This window comes from Rutilus rutilus (assembly GCF_951802725.1).
Source record: "Rutilus rutilus genome assembly, chromosome: 2".
NCBI lineage: Eukaryota > Metazoa > Chordata > Actinopteri > Cypriniformes > Leuciscidae > Rutilus > Rutilus rutilus.
The window spans coordinates 12,255,575-12,275,290 of NC_140210.1; the positions used below are offsets into that span (position 1 = coordinate 12,255,575).

The 19,716-nt window shown below is 38.3% G+C and overlaps 1 protein-coding gene across 4 annotated transcripts in view; it reads right to left on the reverse strand.

Annotated features, from left to right (window-relative positions):
• The window catches only part of bnc2 (basonuclin zinc finger protein 2), a 252,884-nt gene that overhangs the window by 56,778 nt on the left and 176,390 nt on the right, over window positions 1-19,716 (reverse strand). For all 4 annotated transcript variants that reach the window (XR_014626443.1, XM_084401643.1, XM_084401645.1 and 1 more), the window contains one exon: window positions 16,774-17,009. Coding sequence is in view for 3 of the 4 variants with exons in the window: in XM_084401643.1 (XP_084257769.1) it covers window positions 16,774-17,009 (236 nt within the window). In the remaining variant the exon portion in view is untranslated. The remainder of the gene's footprint in view (window positions 1-16,773; window positions 17,010-19,716) is intronic.

Genomic DNA, 19,716 nt, shown 5'->3' on the forward strand with positions numbered 1-19,716 from the left:
ATTAAACAAAATCTGAAATGCTAATTAATCATCTTTTACTCTCCTTTAAACAGTAGTGAATATCACCTTCAGACTCAGATCCCACTGACATAAGTTAGGAGATAATGTGGATGCTGCCTATTCACACCAAGACCGAATATTCAGATACAGATACAGATATACATTTATATCTTTAAAATCCATCAACATGCAAATCAAGCCTGGACACACTGCAAGTCCACAAAAATGTTATTATATAACAATTTCTCCCAGAATTTAATCTTACAAAAATGTAAGTAAATCTACAAAGGAAAATTTTACTTGTGGTTCATACAAAAATCACTTTACAGTTAATTCTCATCTTGGTTTTATTTCATAGACAATTTATCCTAAAAAGATCTTCATTTACAGATAAAAGAAAGCACCACAGCAGCTGGTCTTATGGGTTTGGCAAGTTCTGACCAGCCTTTCATCAGTTTAATTGAAACCGTTAAATTTGGTAAAGGCTTTTTAAAAGAAAGTTCACCCAAAAAGGGAAATTCTGTTACACGATTTGAGAGTGAGTAAATTATAACAGGCAAATGTTCATATATTACAGGTAGGTGGCACAATTTCCATTTATCTTTGAAGAAATAAAGAGAAACAAAAAAGAAAGGTACTCTGTCTGTGCAGCTTAACAGACCAATGACTATGACAAACCTGTTTTATTGGTTTCAAGGCTTTGAAACTGTTAAAGGGATACTCCACTTTAAAATGAAAATTCTGTCATCATATACTCACCCTCATGTTGTTTCAAACCTGTATGAATTTCTTTCTTCTGCTAAACAGAAAGGAAGATATTTAGAAGAATGTCAGAAACCAGACAGTTTCTGGTCTCATTGACTTCCATAGTAGGAAAAAAATATATACTATGGAAGTCAATGAGACCAGAAACTGTCTGGTTACTGATAGGGTGACCAAACGTCCTGTTTTCCCAGGACATGTCCTGGTTTCACGTCCTGTCCTGGCCATCCTGGCTGTTTTTTATAAAGTGATGAAAATGTCCTGGTTTTCATTATTTTTCATTGGGCCATTAAGCATGTACTTTAAATACATGCTTGCCTTTGCACACAAAACATATGAAACCGGCTTCGGCTTCGCCCCGTCTTGTTATAATCAGCGCGTTCCTCAATCCGCAGCGGCAAGCAGAGAGCACGTCAGAATACAGAGGCCTGTGTGTGTGTGTGTGTGTGTGTGTGTGTGTTCATCTCAGCCTCATTGGTCTGTCACTACTCATCAATGTCAGATATTTTGAAATGACCAATCAAATCAAAGTAGGCAGACTTTACGTTCACAGAATTTTAGCAGCGTGACTCGACGGGACGGCGCTTCAGTTTACGGTCAAGTGCGAGATAAGATGAAAGTAGCTAACAGCATAAAAAAAAGCCCAAATGTAAATTCACAGATGATTTACAGAGAAAATTCCCGTGTTTTCGTTTCGGTCGGGATCCGTGTAAAGCAGAATGCATGACCTGCAAAGCTGGCACGTACGTGTCAGTGTCAAATAAAGGTGCTAGCAACCTAGAAGCCCACATAAAGAAAGAATAGGCTACAAGAGAACATCAGGAGGATTGAAATAGTTTATTTACTGAAATAGTGTAGTAGATTTTTTATTTTAGTAGTAGATTTTTAACCTATGCTATGGCCATGAAAAGAAATAGTGTCATGTAAAAGGTGTTAAAAGCTAAACTTTTTATTTATTTTTTAAATAGTATTCTATTGTTGCTGGCCAAACATTGAATGGAAAGGATGTATTACTTTATGTATTAAAGTACAATAACATAGTTGCAAGGTTGTGAATGCATTTGTCAAGTATGTTTTGATGCATTCACCCCCCAACCACGCCCCCACCCCTTAACCACGCCTCCCCAAACCACGCCCCTGCCCATCAACCACGCCCCCGTCCTGTTTTCTGAAAACTAAAATATGGTCACCCTAGTTACTGATATTCTTCTAAATATCTTCCTTTCTGTTCAGCAGAAGAAAGAAATTCATAAAGGATTGAAACAACATGAGGGTGAGTATATGATGACAGAATTTTCATTTTAAAGTGGAGTATCCCTTTAAGCAAAAATACATGGAAATGTCCTACTTTCCTGTTGCTAATGTCATGCTGCCACCAAACTTAGATGGTCATTTACGGCACTCTGCCATTGATATTGACTTCATGTTTTAGCATCTAACAACAAGTGACATCATAAAATGCTTCCCTGCAGGGAAGTCAACCATACTTTACTGTAACCAGAAGTAGGCCACAAACACATTAATGCACTTGTTCAGCCTAGAGTGTCTCATTTCAAATACAAAGCCTTTCAGTGAGAGTGGTGGAGCTATAGATAAAAACACTTTATTGTGATAGCTTGAGCTCTGTATTGATGATACATGGTTGATGGTTGCAGAAAGGGTCCCCCAAGGTTGGAGATGCACAAACCATGGAGTTGCTCCTTTGACATCACTTTCATTGAGTGGATTTACTGTCAGCAGACTCTGAAAATCATTTCTCTTTATCAGCCAGAATTACAGAAGAAGGGCCCTTTGCACTTTGACTTAAATATTGTGTTGTCATCATTGATAAAAAGGGCTCTGTGTGCATTGTGGAGAACCAGAACACACACACAAAAAAACTGAAGACACAGAACTGCACTTCATTGAAGAAAATACAGGGGTACAGAGACAGACAACCTTTGCCTGTTCATATGATTGGTAGGCCTATGTGTGTTACTTCAAAGGGGTAACACATAACTAGTGGACAAATAGGGCTGTGATGTATTTAAGCAAAAAACAAAAAAAACATGCTCTGAAGTAAAAAGAGATGGTGTGTTAGGTGAAGGGGGAGAGAGATGCAGCTGTCAGTGGCATGATATGAAATGCTGCTCCTCAGAGAAGAGGGGACCATGACGTGACCTGAATGAGCTCACTGCTCTCGCTGCCATAGAGAATCAATGACAGGGGTCCAACAGGCACTGCTCAGACTCAGGGCTTACTAATGAAGGCCAGATCCAAAACTTGACTATGTGACGCTGCTAGGGACCAGTGCTCTGCAGGGAAATGCCTGAACTGACCACACATGTTCTTGTACATAAACCTCATTAAAGATACAAACTAAAAACACAAACTTGTATTTAGTATTAGTAAATGTATTTAGAGCTGTATTTACACACAAGCATTGTAATAATGACTACTGGGGTAAGAATAAGATGTCCCCCTACTTTTACAGAAGCAAGAACTTTTACAGAATGTATAAAGTTTTATTAGATCAATTAACCTCAAAACAGTTTCGACCAACTAATATATATATATATATTTTTTATATATATATATTTTTTATTATATTGTCATCTATGGTCAAATTAAGGTGAGGGTCATCACACTCTATTTCTGCTTTGATGCAAGTGTATCTGTTGCTGAAATTAAATTAAATTGGATTTCACACTGTTAGCACATTTAGAGCTCTGATCTCTACAGTTTTCTGTTTCCCAGAGTGGACCAAATGAAAGGCGCTGTTTCCCCTCTGATCTTCTAATAGTTATTTCTGCTTCCTGTTTCCAATAGTTTCCCTGAATCACCATGGACTTATGCAAACTATCATGGATAAGGCAGAAAGGAGCTGTGAGCATATCCAATATAAGAAGCATTACTTCCAAATTCCCTTGTACATTGTAACCTGCATGTAACCCTCCAAACTTCAAAAACATCCCCCATCTGTTTTTGTTCTCAATTACAAACAACCTGGAACCATATTGATATAGCGATTAAAGGTAGCTAAAATGTCAGAAAGATGAAATCAACTTAATTGCGATAAGAACGTAAACATTTTAGCTCTCTTAAAAGTGTTAGGGAGCACCTACCTAAAAGCAGCAATGCTATCAACTTAGCTACATTTCCTAGCAGTGTTACAGTAGAGCAGCTGCTTTCAAAACACTGTAGCAACATACTCCTTTTCCATCTAATAACTTTGCAGGATGATGAAACGCTACATGTTTTTGTCAGTGTTTGGGCAAGCATCTTTACAACAGAGTGATTCAAATGCAGATTCACAGACTAGGTTTTTTTTTTCATTAGTGTTTTCACTAGGTGTCATTATTTGATTTATTTTTTATTATTTTTTATTATTTTTTAGTGTATGTTTAATGTTTAATGCTGTCATAATCGTTATGCTTTATCTAGTACCTGATAAATACTGTTCTAACTGCAAATAAATACATAAATAAAATGATTGGATAAATACATATTTTAAAAAGATATTGTCCCTTTCATTGCTTCAATGTAGTTATCTTTTTTTGTTTTCTTGGAATCGAGTAATGTATCTTATTAACTTCTTTTTAGAAAATGTTGCTTGACTATAATTGAACTTCTTTAAATTACGAGTAACTGAAACCTACACTTTTAGATTAGCTTTCTAAACTCAGAAAATTGTTCTCAAAAGACTGGTTTGATAGAAAGTTTAGACACAAAAATGAAAGATACACAGTGTGTTAGTAAAGGTGTCATTAGACAAAAGAAAAGTAAAGACGATTGGGAAAAGTAAAGACGATTGGGATAACTGATGTGTGAGTTCTGCTGCAGCTGGCCACATGTTTGGCTGGGTGGGAAGATGCTTCAGGCAGGGGTTGAAGGGGAGATCGGGTTGGTGAAATCACCTTGATTCAGTGCAGCGAACCTTTGATGTGCCTGAAGCTGACTTGGCTAGCCCTGAGCAAAGCATATGCCTTAAAAACTTAAATCCAGCTTGACGTACTGAAATCATAACCATATGCAAGAATTCCACCTTCAGAAACACTGTGGCTCCACACAGCCCGTGGACGAGGCATTAGCCAGCGATAACAAAGACCAGGTTAGATGACGGTGGGAGTCTGAGGAGGAGATGGAGGTAAAGGGATGGGTCATAGCACGAACTGGGGAGGGGGGTGTCAGGAGGTATGCGGTGCATAAAAGGTTTGGTTAAGGATCAATTCCAAAATTTCTGAACAATGCTAGACTACCTAAAATGGAAGTTTCTCAGGAGTGATTAGAGGTAGAGTGAGGTAAAGTGTAGCGCAAGAAAAAAACGAGTGAGACTGAGAGGTTTGAATTAAACTGTCTAAAAATACTGAAGTACTGAATGTACTTCTCAGAACACAGACGGTTGGGGTTCATCTCATGCTTCGTGAATTCTATGCAAATTTGGCATCACTAGCACAGTTAACGAGATGGCAGTAATGTATAATACTTTTAAATGAAATACTAAAAATTTTTTTATGTATTATTGTGCTATCTAAACCCACATCAAAGGGATAAAATGAATTGCTGATCGTAATGGAAGACTGGTGAGACTTCTGTATTTGGAGAGAGTTGAAAATACGCACTCTGATTCACTTTTAAATTAACTTTTACCGTAGAAAATTCTGTAAAAAACTATATATATACTTACATAATTGTTTTTACTTTTGCTAAGACACCCCCCCCCCAATTTAACTGCACGTTTATTCAGTCATATTGTTCACAGTACATGAGTTTCCAATGTTTCTTTTTAGCACATATTCTTGAGCAAAATGCGCTTATGGCACTGAAGGGCTACTGTGTGATGTGTTTTTGTCTGTGTAATGACTGTCAGGCAGCCTGTGGTTGCTGCTTTCTGGGGTCTGTTACCTCCTCTCTTAATCAAATCATGTCTTTTGGCTAGAGGACATCCTTCATTAAATGTATCAGGAAGGGAGCATATTGTGCCTCACTGAAGCACGATGGGTTGTGCCCCCTACAAATTCCTGTGCGCTATGCAAGATGGGCCAAGCATACTGCACCCAGATGTCAGGTTTATTTGAATAAAATAGGCTCAGTGTGTGGACACCCTGGTCTGTCCCTGATGGAAAAAAGGGGAAGGCTGGGTAAATGAATGCTGTAGGGGGTTTCAGTGCTGAAGGAAAAGTGGAGAGAAGAGGACGGGGCAAGGAAGGAGTTCGCTTAGCTTAGCAGTTCCATCTGACTCTCCTGGAATCTATGTCAGAGTCAGAGAAACTGCTTCTCATAAAAGAGCTACAGGAAGCCAGCGGAAGCTGAATGTTCTACAAGGACAAGAACATTACTGCGAATGTCGCTTAGCCTGGGGCGAATCCACAAGTTGGCTGCCATGGCCCCTTCCTCCACTTTCTCTACTCCTCCTCCTCACTCCTTTTTCCAAAAAGAACAAGAGACAGCTCAGACTGATCAGAATTCCATCTGTTGGGGAGCAGCCAAGTGACAGTGGAGAAATACAGGCATCTGGTCTCCATTTATGTCAGGCTGGTGTTCCAGCTTACATCTTACAGCTGGGAGAGGATGAGGGAGAGGAGAGGGTGCTGGCAAGGGACTAGAGTATGCTGGCACTCCTAGGCCTCTCGTCCATTTTTCACACATCACCCCACATCCTACAAGGAGATGTCTAGAAAGATGCACCCCCTCATACACGCATATAAGCTCTTTTCTGAAAGGCCCAAGAAGAGCACATAGTTATCAGCAGTCAAGAGTCGGACAACAGATCAGAACAAAAGCAAAAGAACAAAGGAGCATGTGAAGCCAGCAGGCAAGACTTTGGCAGCCAGCACACTCTCAAACATGCACATGTGCATGCTCTTATACTTCCATTTGCGAGTATACTCCAAACTATTCTCTATTGATCATCATATTCATATTAATCTAAAAAACAACAACAGCCTTTTATCATTGCTTTTCACATTCTCTGGAAAAAGCAACACCTCTATGTATAAATGGTACAAACTGATAGATATATATATATATATATATATATATATATATATATATATATATATATATATATACTGTATAAAATATAATATAATATGTATTAAAATCTAAATTATGGTTATGGGCTTATTTGATTGATTGATTGATTGATTGATTTATTGATTGTTTGAAGGTTCAAAGAAGGTTCAAATGTCCATCTCAATGCAGCTTCAAAGTCTCTACACGATCCCAGTCAAGAAATAAGAGTCTTATCTAGCGAAACGATCTGTCATTTTCACAAAAAAAAAAAATACACAAAAAAATACATATATATACTTTTTAACCTCAAATGCCCGTCTTGTACCATCTCTGAGATGTGCCACGTATTACATCATCACGTTGGAAAGGTCATGAAAATTTTTTTGAACCGAAGTACACATGCAAAAAACTTAGATAGATGACGTGACGCGTGACCTTTCCAACGTAATGAAAGGTTAATGAAGGTTAAGGTTAAGGTTAGAAATCCCGCCGCGATAGCATCCACAATCCACCTGGACAGACTCTGTTTCGAGGTGGCGAGGCCCTTGGCGCACCCACCAAACGAAACGAAGAGCTGCTCCGAGCACCTGAAGGCGGCGGAGCGCGTGACGTAAACCCTTAACACCCTAACAGGGCAAAGGAGGTTAACATCGACTTCGCTACCGGATCCCGGTAGGGCCGATAATGTTATAACCTGCGCTCTGAAGGGAGTGCCAAGCACTTTGGGGACATAACCATGTCTCAGCTTGAGGATGACTTTGGAGTCATTAGGTCCAAACTTGAGACACGCGGCGTTAACAGATAACGCATGTAAGTCACCCACACGCTTGACTGATGACAGGGCTGTCAGAAAAGCGGTTTTGAGTGAAAGGTATTTCAGATCCACGGTCTGTAAAGGTTCAAAGGGATGTGCTTTCATGGCCTCCAGGACCATAGAAAGGTCCCAAATAGGAACCGACGGGGGTCACGGGGGATTCATCCTCCTAGCTCCTCTAAGGAAGCGGATGACGAACTCATTCCTCGCGGGGCTATGAGGAGCACCGAGTGGCCAGTCTCCCTGATTCTCCTGATTACCTGTGGTAACAGCGAGATCGGGGGAAAAGCGTACAGTGGGCAGCTGGGCCATGCTTGGGCCAGCGCGTCCTCGTTCTTCGAAAAGAACATTGGGCATTGAGCGTTGTCTTCTGACGCAAATAGGTCGACTTTCGCTTTGCCGAAGAGGCGCCACAGCAGCTGGACTGTTTGAGAATGCAGGGACCATTCTCCCGGAGGAACATTGTTCGCCAGAGCATTGAGATTTCTGGATCTGATGCCGCCTTGGCGGTTCACGTAGGCCACCACTGACATGTTGTCCGTGCGAACCAGAACATGGTGGCCCCGCAGGCAAGGGAGGAAGTGCCTCAGCGCCTTCTCGACCGCTATCATCTCCAGACAGTTTATGTGAAGGCCCTTTTCCTGGTCTGACCACTGGCCAAAGACCGGCCTGCCCTCAAAGAGGGCGCCCCAACCTAGGTTGGAGGCGTCTGTCGAGATAACCTTCCGGTACGAGATAGCTCCCATTGTCACTCCCGACTGGTACCATTCGGCCGCTATCTAAGGCTCCAGAGCTGAAACGCAGCTCTGAGTCACTCTGATACGCAGACCGCCAGAAGCCCAAGCTCGGTGTGGTACTCGTGCATTCAGCCAGAGTTGTAGCGGGCACATACGTCGCAGTGGACGCAGCCGCCCAAAGACAGGGCGAGGGCTGCGTGGTCTCGGCCCAGGCAGAGAACGCAGATCACATGGCGGTCTCCGTCGCTGAGCGGGGCTCTGCAAGACCCACAGGAAGTGCGAGGCATTTTGACAAAAACGCCTCAAGCTCTTTCAGAGAGAAAGTGTGTGACGCAGCGGCGAACACACACAGCAGAAAAAGAATATGACGCCGGATAGCGTAGCAGGCACGGATGGCTGAAGGTGGCGAGAATCGTCCGGCTTCCTCAGGCGCTGTCCTAGGCTTGCTCTGTCGCTTGTTTCGACGGCGGCGGCTTCTCTCGGAGATCCAGCGATGCGGAGAGCTTCGCTGAAGAGATGAAAATCAGGTAAGCAGCTCCCGAGCCCGTCTTTTATACGCTAAAGCCACGCCCATTCTGGCGGGCTGTGACGCGTGGGGGCGCGAAGCGCAGGGCTCAGTGGTAGGCTGCTGCAGTTGCCGCGGAGCAGCCAATGAGCGCGCTAGTTAGCCCGCTCTAGGTCTGCTCGCTGCTGCAACGCATTGACAATAAATACAAAATTAAGGATAATTTTTTGGCTTCAATATCTCGAGAAAAGGAGTTTTTCCCGTAGCGTAAGCAACTTACGCAATACGAGAGAACCTCTCATAAGAGAACGCTCTGGCGCAGCTCAGCTCTAGAGAAGCAGCAGCGCGGAGCGCACGTGATCTTCTCTTCCGCCTTAATAATACCAGTTACTGCGCGAAATAAACATGAATGAGCATCTGAAAGTATGTTAAAAGGTAGAGTACAACTTATCGAAATACGTATCATGTGACATGGAATCGCTCAATCAGTGTTTCAACCGTGGAAAGACATCAGTAAATCAGCTTGTAAACAATGTCATGTAATGTCACATTTACCTCAGAAAAAACATATCCAGTGACCATAAACTCGTTAGTCAGCTAGAAAAATTAACTCTAGAGAGGATCATTTTGCTAAATATATGTACCATATTATATTCATTATAATTTTTAATGTTCTTCAATTTTTAATGCATGTTTGAATAAATCTGGCAGGTTTTTTATGACAGCCACCATTTAAATGTTTTATATAATAAAAGTGTAATTTAAGTGTTTGTATACAAATCAGCAAATTTTTACCTTCAATATTATAGTAGGCTAATGAAGCCTAGTAGGCTATTTTCTGGTCTCTACCATTTAGTAAAATACACTTTTCAAAAAATAAAAATATATATATATATATATTTTTTTTTTTTTTTTTGTGTGTGGAAAAGTGTATTTTACTAAATGGTAGAGACCAGAACATATTATTGATATATTATATGTATTAAAAATGTTATTTTTGGCATCTGTGTCTCAAACTTTGATATAATATTCCCATATATATGCTAAAAAAAATTAGTAATTTAGATTAACCTTTTATCCCAAAATTGTGTAAAAAGTACAAAGGAGGCTTTTGCTACTGAATACCAGGGTGAACTAGAGCTCTGCTACGGATCCTGAAAAACGTGTGGGTTTTAGGGCTGGTTCAGGTTAATGTTTCATTCAGGTTCAGGTGTGTAACTAGCAAAAGCACCCAGAAAATTCATAATTGGTACGTGCTATTTCTCTTTTGCTCCGCAGTGCTGACTTGATAAAACATTTATGTTTACATGTAACTGTTTACTGATCGTTGCATGCAATCCCAAAATACAACATATTGCAAAACGGTCTTTGCTGTGAAAGACTGACCTCAGGTTTGGGTCGGGTTAGGGCTTAAAACCCTCTGAGGTCGGCAATCACGCCGGCGTGATTTGCTCGGTTTTTTTCTTATCAGTTCAAACAAGAGTCCAAATACTCTGTTGACTTTGATCTTACAAACCAGTTTCATACATCAATCGATCCTGTTAAGTGTGTATTATTTTTGTGTATACTCACAATAAAAACAAAGTGTTGTGCTTTTTGCCAAATAAAGAAAAATAAACATGATGTGAGTTCTGCTTTCTCTCTGTCAGTGAAGTCAATTCTGAAATGCGTCCGAAAATGAACAATAACTCAGCGAATACTCAGTCAAACAGGCATACAGACACACAGGCATAAAAGAAGTAATTTTTATAAAAAACAAATATTCTCAGTTTATGTAATCTGTATGAAAAGAGCGAGATGTCAGTCGTTCTCATCTCAGCTCATTAAGTTTTAATGTGACCCCGCCCACGGAGAGCGCGTGCTATTCAAACGCAAATGACTGAGGCATCCATGCAAACTGTGAACGCCCCCATATCAGCTTGAGAAAACACATCAAGTTTATTCAGATCATTGTACTTATTTACACCGTCTCGCGGCGCTGTAAGGAATAATAATAATGGAAAATGTACCTCAGAAGTGCTGGTATTTCGAGGAGCAACGGATCCTGAGAATACTGTAGTAAGTTTTTTTCTTTCTCAAGTGAATCGCGTTTCTGTGTGTGAATGAATGAACGGCAGAGATGCGCTGCGCTATTACCACAACTCGCAAAAAGATGGTTTAAATTTGAATCGCATTTCTGTTTGTGAATGAATGATCCGCTTTTAGCAAACTATATTGCTATACTGAGATGAGTAAAAATCGACTGAAATATGTTGAAATAAAATGTATTTGTATAAGCAACGTATTAAACTGCAAATTAACATTTATATTTCTTATATAAACGAAAGACCTATGTTACAGACATATGAAAGACAACATTTCGTTGACTAGTTTTGGATAGATTATACATTTTTACTGTAAAATATCTGCCACCTCAAATAAGCTTTTGTTTGCCAATTTTTGCTCATATGTTAAATATAGTATGTTTTGTCAAAAATAAAGTAATCAAATAATCAATCAAATCCTTAACTTTGAAATATGTATGATAAAAATGTATACTTTAGTTTTTACAAAGAAAGATTACACTTGAATTGTTGTTGTAATTGTAACCTTTTTAATAAAAAAAATATTTACAAGGTAGATGTAAACAAACTATTAAAAGGTAAATATAAGCCTTTTCTTTAAATTATTTTTATTGTGTTTTATTAGTGACAAATTTGGGGAGAGGATACATATTCCAAAACTGAAAATATGAGAATTAACTGCACAATTACTAGACATGTTTTCCTTGGATATTATACCATTTGCAAGCACAATTTGTGAAAAAAAAATGAAAAAAAAGAGATGCTTCCAACTGTGAACCAATTTGGTAGAATATATATATATATATATATATATATATATATATATATATATATATATATATATATGTATATATATATATATATATATATATATATCTGTTTACATAATGCATGTTGCTTGTAATGCATTACTTTACTTTAAAAAAGTAATCTGATTTCGTAAAGCACGTTACTAGTAATGTGTTACTTTAACATCAAAAAGTAATCATATTACGTAATGCACATTACTTGTAATGAATTGCTTCACTTGTTAGATCAAAAAGTAATCTAATTACGTAATGCATGTTACTTGAAATGCGTTACCCCAACACTGCTCATTTCAGATGAGATTGAAAACACCTGATCGCTAGGTTTTCTCAGAGGAGAGCTATGTTGGAAATGTGTCCATCTTGAACATAATAAGAATTATCAGCTAATAAGGGTAAATTGACATACTCTGGGTTGGGTTTCCACAGTTGTACCTTGACAGGCTGTAGAGATTTCTGATGGAATCATGTCCTCATGTTTTGATATCAAAGATATGCGAAGTTCAACTTGTAGTTCAATTGCCTTTGCAATATTTCGTATTTATATTTTTTGTATATATTTTATAGTTTTCACATGATTCTATATAATTGTATTGATTGGTTTGTTAAATACACACAATATTATGTTATTATATGTTATGCTATGTTATTACTGTTTTATGTTTAATACAGTATCTCTTCAGTTTAAACCATAAACGCATGCTGTCCACTCAAGTGGACATCTGAAAAACTCTTTGAAAAATGTTTAAAAAATTTAATTAAATTTAAATCTTGTTTTCCATGCCCTAAGAACAATAAAAAAAACACATAGGAAAAAAAAAAATCCTGACTGAAGTTAACATAATTCATGCATCAAAGGGTTAATTTAATTTATTAATTTATTAATAATTAATTTTAAATTAATTAATTTTCATAAATTTTTCATTAATTTGCTGTTTTGAATGGTTTGGAATGGAACTGGCTGAATTACTATCACAACTAAATAGTAGTATATGTTATCTTTTAAATATTTTCTGTGAATACAAAAGTAGATTAAAACTTCTATGTTTTTATTTTTTTATTTGTGTTTTATAAATAATAATAATAATAATTAGGGGTGTGCATTGGCACTGCCCTCACGATTCGATTCGATTACGATTCACCAGGTAACGATTCGATTCAATTCGATTCTACGATGCATCATGCATTGCGATGCATCAGAATTCTACTGCACACAACAAGGCAAAATTTTCATCAGTCATGAGGCAATACAAGCAGTCAGATATTGAACAACAGATTTTATTGGCTGCTATGTGTGTATTATCACTCTCCTGTATCTTTGACATAAATGTCATTAAATAAAATAAAATTGAATGGTACAGGGTATTGGATATGGCATTTTCAAACCTGAAAAAGAAAGCATAAATCACTGCTTTCAGTGCTTTGAATGAGAAATGTTTCTCTTCTCTGCTTGAGAACCATTTGAAATTAAATTTCAACTTTATTGTCCAACTCAAGGCCAGAAAATAAACAGTGTAGGGGTGTAACGGTTCACAAAATTCATGGTTCGGTTCAATACGATACACTTGTGGCACGGTTCGGTACGTTTTCGATACAGCTAAAAGAAAGAAATGCCAGAGAAATTTCCTTGATTTTTTTTTTATTCTTTTTTTATTAGAACTAACATCATAAAGTATGAATTTTTTTTTCTTTGAGCAATGATGGAGCTATAATTGACTCTTCGTAGGAGCATATAAAACAAAACAGCTCCTTGAAAAAAATTAAATGTAATATTTTGTGCTTATAAACAGATGTTTATTTTAGTTCAGATTAACATTTGAGGGCAGCAATGTTATTCATAATGTCGAAATAAATCCGACATAACGTTACTTGAAAGCATTATAGCCTACTATTCCTGCCAAACTTCCAAAGTTGCAGTTAATGTTACTACAGTAAATCCATGGTGAATATTGCAGATCTGTGGACACTGGATAGTTCATTCATGTCACAATGTTTCTTCCTGGTTTCCACGTCAGCGCTGTTTGATCCGTTAATAACGGAGAAATGTGAATGTTTCTCACTAGATCTCGCAGCGATGTTATTACTTTAGTGGCGAGTTCAAATGCTTTCTTTACTGGATCTCTTAGCGTTGTGTAGTATAAGATCGGCTCGCGCTGCGTTGCATGGTCCAACTGATAAACAGTCCGTCACGAGTAGCTCAGTTTCGTTCCGCTTACATTGCGTTTGCCATTTGATGTTGTGGTCGCGCCAGCGTCTACGTTATGAGCGCGCTCGCGACGCGCTTACATTTGAAATAACCGTTCGGTTTGAAAATGCGTGCCTTGTACCGAACGGTTTAGTACGAATACGCGTACCGTTACACCCCTAAAACAGTGACATAATCGATTATGGCACTTTGCCGCATCGATGCTGAATCGTGCATGCCCCGCATTGCGATGCATCGCCGAATCGATTATTGTTGACACCACTAATAATAATAATAATAATTGTGTCCATTGTGCTTTTATTAGATTCAATTTATTTATGTTTCTATCAGATCTGTTGAATAAGTGTGTTTTGTTTGTTCTGAAATAATATTTATGTGTTTATTTCAGAATTCATTTATTTGGTAAATTTGTAGAGTAGGTATTGACAAAGCATAAGACTATTCTGTCATAATTAAAAATAATATTTTAAATACTACGACTACTCTGAAATAGTGTGGCTCACATTAAACTGTTAATTTTAACTTTTGCAATTAGAAAAAATAATGCATAATTGATTTTGCATTAGCTCGTTGATTAATAGTATTAATTAACTGCATTAATAGGAATAGGAACAGACAAATGCCATATGAGATTATTAATAAGACTGATCTGTATTTGTGCATTTTGGAATGAGAGAAAGAGACACTTTTGAGAATTGAAATTTGAATTTGAAAATTGAGAGAACAAGAAGGAGAGAGAGAAAGAAATAAAGAAAGTAAAAAGAGAGGAGTGTGTGTGTGTGTGTGTGTGTGTGTGTGTGTGTGTGTGTGTGTGTGCGTGCGTGCGTGCGCGTGTGCGCGTGTGTGTGTGTGTGTGATCTAGCAGATGATGCACCAGAGAAAAGTATGACAGGTAGCAGGTTTGACTTCTGAGAGAAAGCGTTGTTGACTTATTAGTGGTGACAGGTATACTATCTAGGAGACAGCTCGACAGTAGACGGAAGGAAACAGAGAGAGAGCAAAGAGCAGAAGGGGATTATTCATAAACTACAGAGTTTAAAAATGACCCATGAACACTCTCACTTAATAAAGAACAGAACACATTACACTGATCTGCCAGTGTGCCACTCTACATGTCATTTAATAAAATTTGATAACATTAAAATAAATGACATCTGATCTATAATTAATGTGTCCTTAAAGTACACAAAAACACACTACTGTGTACATGCATACATAAACAATCACTTTTTTTTTTTTTTTTTTTGGTCTTTATTGCATAAAATATGTATGAGTTTAGAATTAAGATTCTTGCGCACATGCTCTTGCTGGCACCTTTTGTGGGTTGTGACATCATGTGCCAAGGCTCTGATTAACAGTGCTCAACACTCTCTCTCTAGACTGACAGACAGATGAGGTTGAGAAGAGAGCTATCAGGTAAATAACAAGAAAACAACAGAGAGAGAGAGAGAGAGAGAGAGAGAGAGAGAGAGAGAGAGAGAGAGAGAGAGAGAGAGAGAGAGAGAGAGAGAGAGAGAGAGAGAGAGAGAGAGAGAGAGAGAGAGAGACAGGTTGCCAGTGTTGAAGTGTTGTGTTCTTTTTTCTTTGTCAGTCCTGATTTATAACTCTTACCTGCATTTTGTAAAGAAGAACAGATGCTTGACGAAGCAAGGATAAGTGCAAAATTTATCTGGAAGCTGAATATATTTCTCTGTTTACTTTACTAAACATTTTCAGTTATTCGTTAAGATATAGGGGGTGGATGCCATGATTTGATAGCTATCAATTCAGTTATCTTTTACAGACTATAGTCAATACTTACTGAACTATAATTATATCAGAGCAGTATCATATACAAATTGAATTATTTTCAAAACTGATACTAATATCAATGCTAAGAGCCTGAATGCCTGAAGTTTTATACCAACTATCTAAGATCTGGAACAATATTACAAACTAAACACAACAACTGAGTGAATTTACTTGACAGCAAAACCACCAAAAAATATTATTATTATTATTATTTTTATTTTATTTTATTATTTGTAGTGGTCAGTATTTTGCTTATGTCATATTTAATGTCTAAAGGATTTTCCGATAAGTCATCAGGGGTAGAGCAATGAGTAACACAAACGGACACAACAAATGACTGTACAACTGTAAAAAAACTGTTCTTCCACATTGCCTTCCAGTCAAATGATGAGAGAAAAAGTGTGCGAGAGGGAGAGATTTACTCACAGAAGCCATTTCCTCGTACAAGGCCTCAAAACCGCCTTCAAGCTCAGCATGCTGTTCCACTTAGGCATGGTCTCCAAACCAAAGCCATCCACCTCGCTCTGCTATTGGCATCAGACACACAAGGCTAACCACAAGCACATGTTCAGTTGCTCTTAACTAATTCATACAGGAACACTTTGGTTTTGTTTTGAACCCAAAAGCCCTGTACCTTTGATTAAAAAATGTGTCTGATTCCAATTAAAGGAGCAAGAGGGAGGGAAAGCATCATGGTGGCTCTATAGTCTATTATTGGCTGTGGTCATGACAGTTTTCTTATCTCTTCTTTTCCTCTCCTCATACATATGTATGTATGTATTCATTAATTTATTAATTCATTCATCCCTTTCTTTCTTTCTATATAGAGAATAAGGATTGAAAACAGATAAACATAACAACAACTACATTCACATAACTGAAAATAAAATTTTCAGGGTTTATTTTATGCATGGCTTTTAATATCCTTGTTTATATCTGTAAAAATATTTACCGTGTTTTTTTTTTTTTTTTTTTTTGTATTAATAATGTTTCTGAGTGATTGTGTGTTCATTTTTTAAATGACCTCAAGTATGTTATCTACTTAATGCTACATACATCTTTGTATGTTGATTTGTCTTTTACGTTTTAATTTACCTGTAGTATGTAGCCTCTAACATAGTCTCTCAGGGTCCAGCCCAGGCCATGGAGGATGTGCAGAACCTCTTCTTGTTTGAGGACGCTGAACAGACGGTCCAGCAGTATCTTCAACCTCACAGGTACTGCCTGTGTCCCATACAGCATCAGACTGCTAATGTCAAACACCACATTGGACTGCACAATCTCCACCTGTGTTGGGTGGTACAGATGCTGTGTGCTCAGCTTGTCTAGAGCTATAATCACAAAAACAACAAAACACACAATTACAATACAGCTATATTTAATAAGAAAAATCCCCCGATCCTGATTTTGGCAATAAAGATTCACACTTTAACCACTATGTACTTACATAATAAAAATAAAAATAAAAATAAAAATAACTGTTATGTACAATGTACTTATTGTGTTCATGTTGTATTACAAAACAGTTTTGCTGCTACTGTTATTATATGCAGGTATTTTTTTTTTGTATCATAAATACAATGTAAAAACATGTATGTACACAATAAGTGCTTTGTCAAATTAATAATTACAATTTTAGTACATTGAAATTAAAGACACTTAATATAAAGTATTATATATTAAGTATTATATTAAGTATTATATATTAATATAAACTTAATATAAAGTGGGACCCAAAGCAGATATACTTAACCAAAATATCTGTTATCACATGAACAAACAATGATCAACTTTTTGCTTTAATGCCAAAAGCATTTTATACAAGATTGTGTAACCAAACTATTCAGTACTGTTTCATCAGAAGGCTTCTATTTAAAGCTGCAGTCCACAGTTTTTCCTCTTTGTCGCCATCTCTGTTCGAAATCTGCAATTGCGGTTATTCGCGGAATTATCAACTTTACGTGCGTTGTGCCTCGGCATGGCACAGCGCGGATGAATCCAATGTTTTGAGGAGAATGTGTGGCTGTCAATCACCGCGCCGGTGTGGATCCTGTCATTCGCAATCACAGATTCTACTTTTTGGAAGTATGACCAACATAAGAATTTTCACCGGAAAATGTCGTCTGAACAAGTAACATCCACTTTTGTTCTGACCAACTAATGTTAAGGGGAAAAAAGCATTGCAGTAAATCGCGCTGATTAAATCTAACGCTCGCTTATCATATCATGTCAAAAAATTATACTTTGTTCTCAAATTGTTAATGTTAACAACATCAGCATTGCGTGACTACATTTAATGGCCTCCCAATATTTAGGGTCCAAGCCCTGAAAGGCCGAAGGCCCTGTTGTTTTCGTAAGGATTATTATTAGGGCCCAAGCCCTGAAAGGGCGAAGGCCCTACTGTTTTCGTAAGGATTATTATTATTAGGGCCCAAGCCCTGAAAGGGCGAACTCTTGAAACTTTGCACACAGGTCAGAACCCGCGGCCATCAGGGCCGGGCTGAAGCTGGTACCCGGGCGTGGCAGGGGGGCTCAACAGCGCCCCCTTGAATAGGGTCCGAAAACTTGTTCCATATATCAAACACGCTTGCATGTAATAATATGAAACTCGGTACATATATAGATCTCATCAGGCCGAACAACTTTCGTGCTCTAAGTTTTATTTAGGATTTTATGGAAAACGCATTCTTTGGAATTTGATGTACTCCTCCTAGGGAATTCACTCGATCCCCACCAAACTCGGTCAGCATGAAGTCAAGACACTAAGGAGGATAAATTGCCAGCGTATTTTTGATATCTCAAACGGTTTGGCCGTGGCAAGGAAACGGATTTATGACGAGAAAAGAGAAACAGGAAGTGTGTTATAACTTCTGCATACATTAACTGATCTTGATGAAACTTCAGCAGTGTGTTCGTTGTAAGAGGCCGATCACATGGATGTGACTATTGTGAGTCAAAGTTATAGCGCCACCAACTGGCAGCAGGAAGTGTGACAATTTCAAAATGCTTTGAAATCACCGTCTTCTTTTTACCCGATTTTCTTCAAACTTTATGTGTATAATGTAAACACACGGCAGATGTAGACCGGTGAAAGGATTATTGATATCTTAGATACTGTTGCCGTGGCAACGCATCAAACCTTAATATTCTTTTTGGATGCTTTTGAGACTCTTAGCATGCTTGAAATTGGATGAAACGCGACAGACACATCACATTTATTAGCCAGTAGACATGTGCAAAGTTTCAGAAACGGGCGTGGTGAGGGGCTCAGTAGCGCCACTTTTGGTCAAAAATGGGGGCTTAGTTTTACCTCACAAAAATCGGTATGTATATTGGTCTCATCGAGCCGGACAACTTTCTAATTTACAGTCATTAGCTGCGACCAACAGGAAGTCAGATATTTTGGTTTGAATGTGATTTTTTGGAGAATTCTCTCTCTCTCTCTGTATCTGTGTGTGTGTGGGGTGTGGGGGATTTGTCTGTTAGGAGAGATTTGCTTTTATAATTGTTTTTCAAGGTTTCAGGGGCTTTTGGGGCCCTTAACGTGCTCGAAAACTCTTGAAACTTTGCACACAGGTCAGAACCTGCGGCCATCAGGGCCGGGCTGAAGCTGGTACCCGGGTGTGGCAGGGGGGCTCAACAGCGCCCCCTTGAATGGGGTCCGAAAACTTGGTCCATAGATCAAACTAGCTTGCATGAATTAATATGAAACTCAGTACACATATAGATCTCATCGGGCTGAACAACTTTCGCAGTCTTAAGTTATACGCCAGCCCAACAGGAAGTCGGCTATTATGGGTTGTTTGGAGAACGCTTGCTGTGGAATTTGAAACACTCCTCCTAGAGAATTAATTCAATCACCACCAAACTCGGTGTGCATGAAGTCAAGACATTGAGGATGCTAAATTGCGGACGAATTTTTGATATCTCGAACGGTTTGGCCGTGGCGAGGACACAAATTTATGGCGAGAAAAGAGAAACACGAAGTGTTATAACTTCTGCACACATTAACTGATCTTGATGAAACTTCAGCAGTGT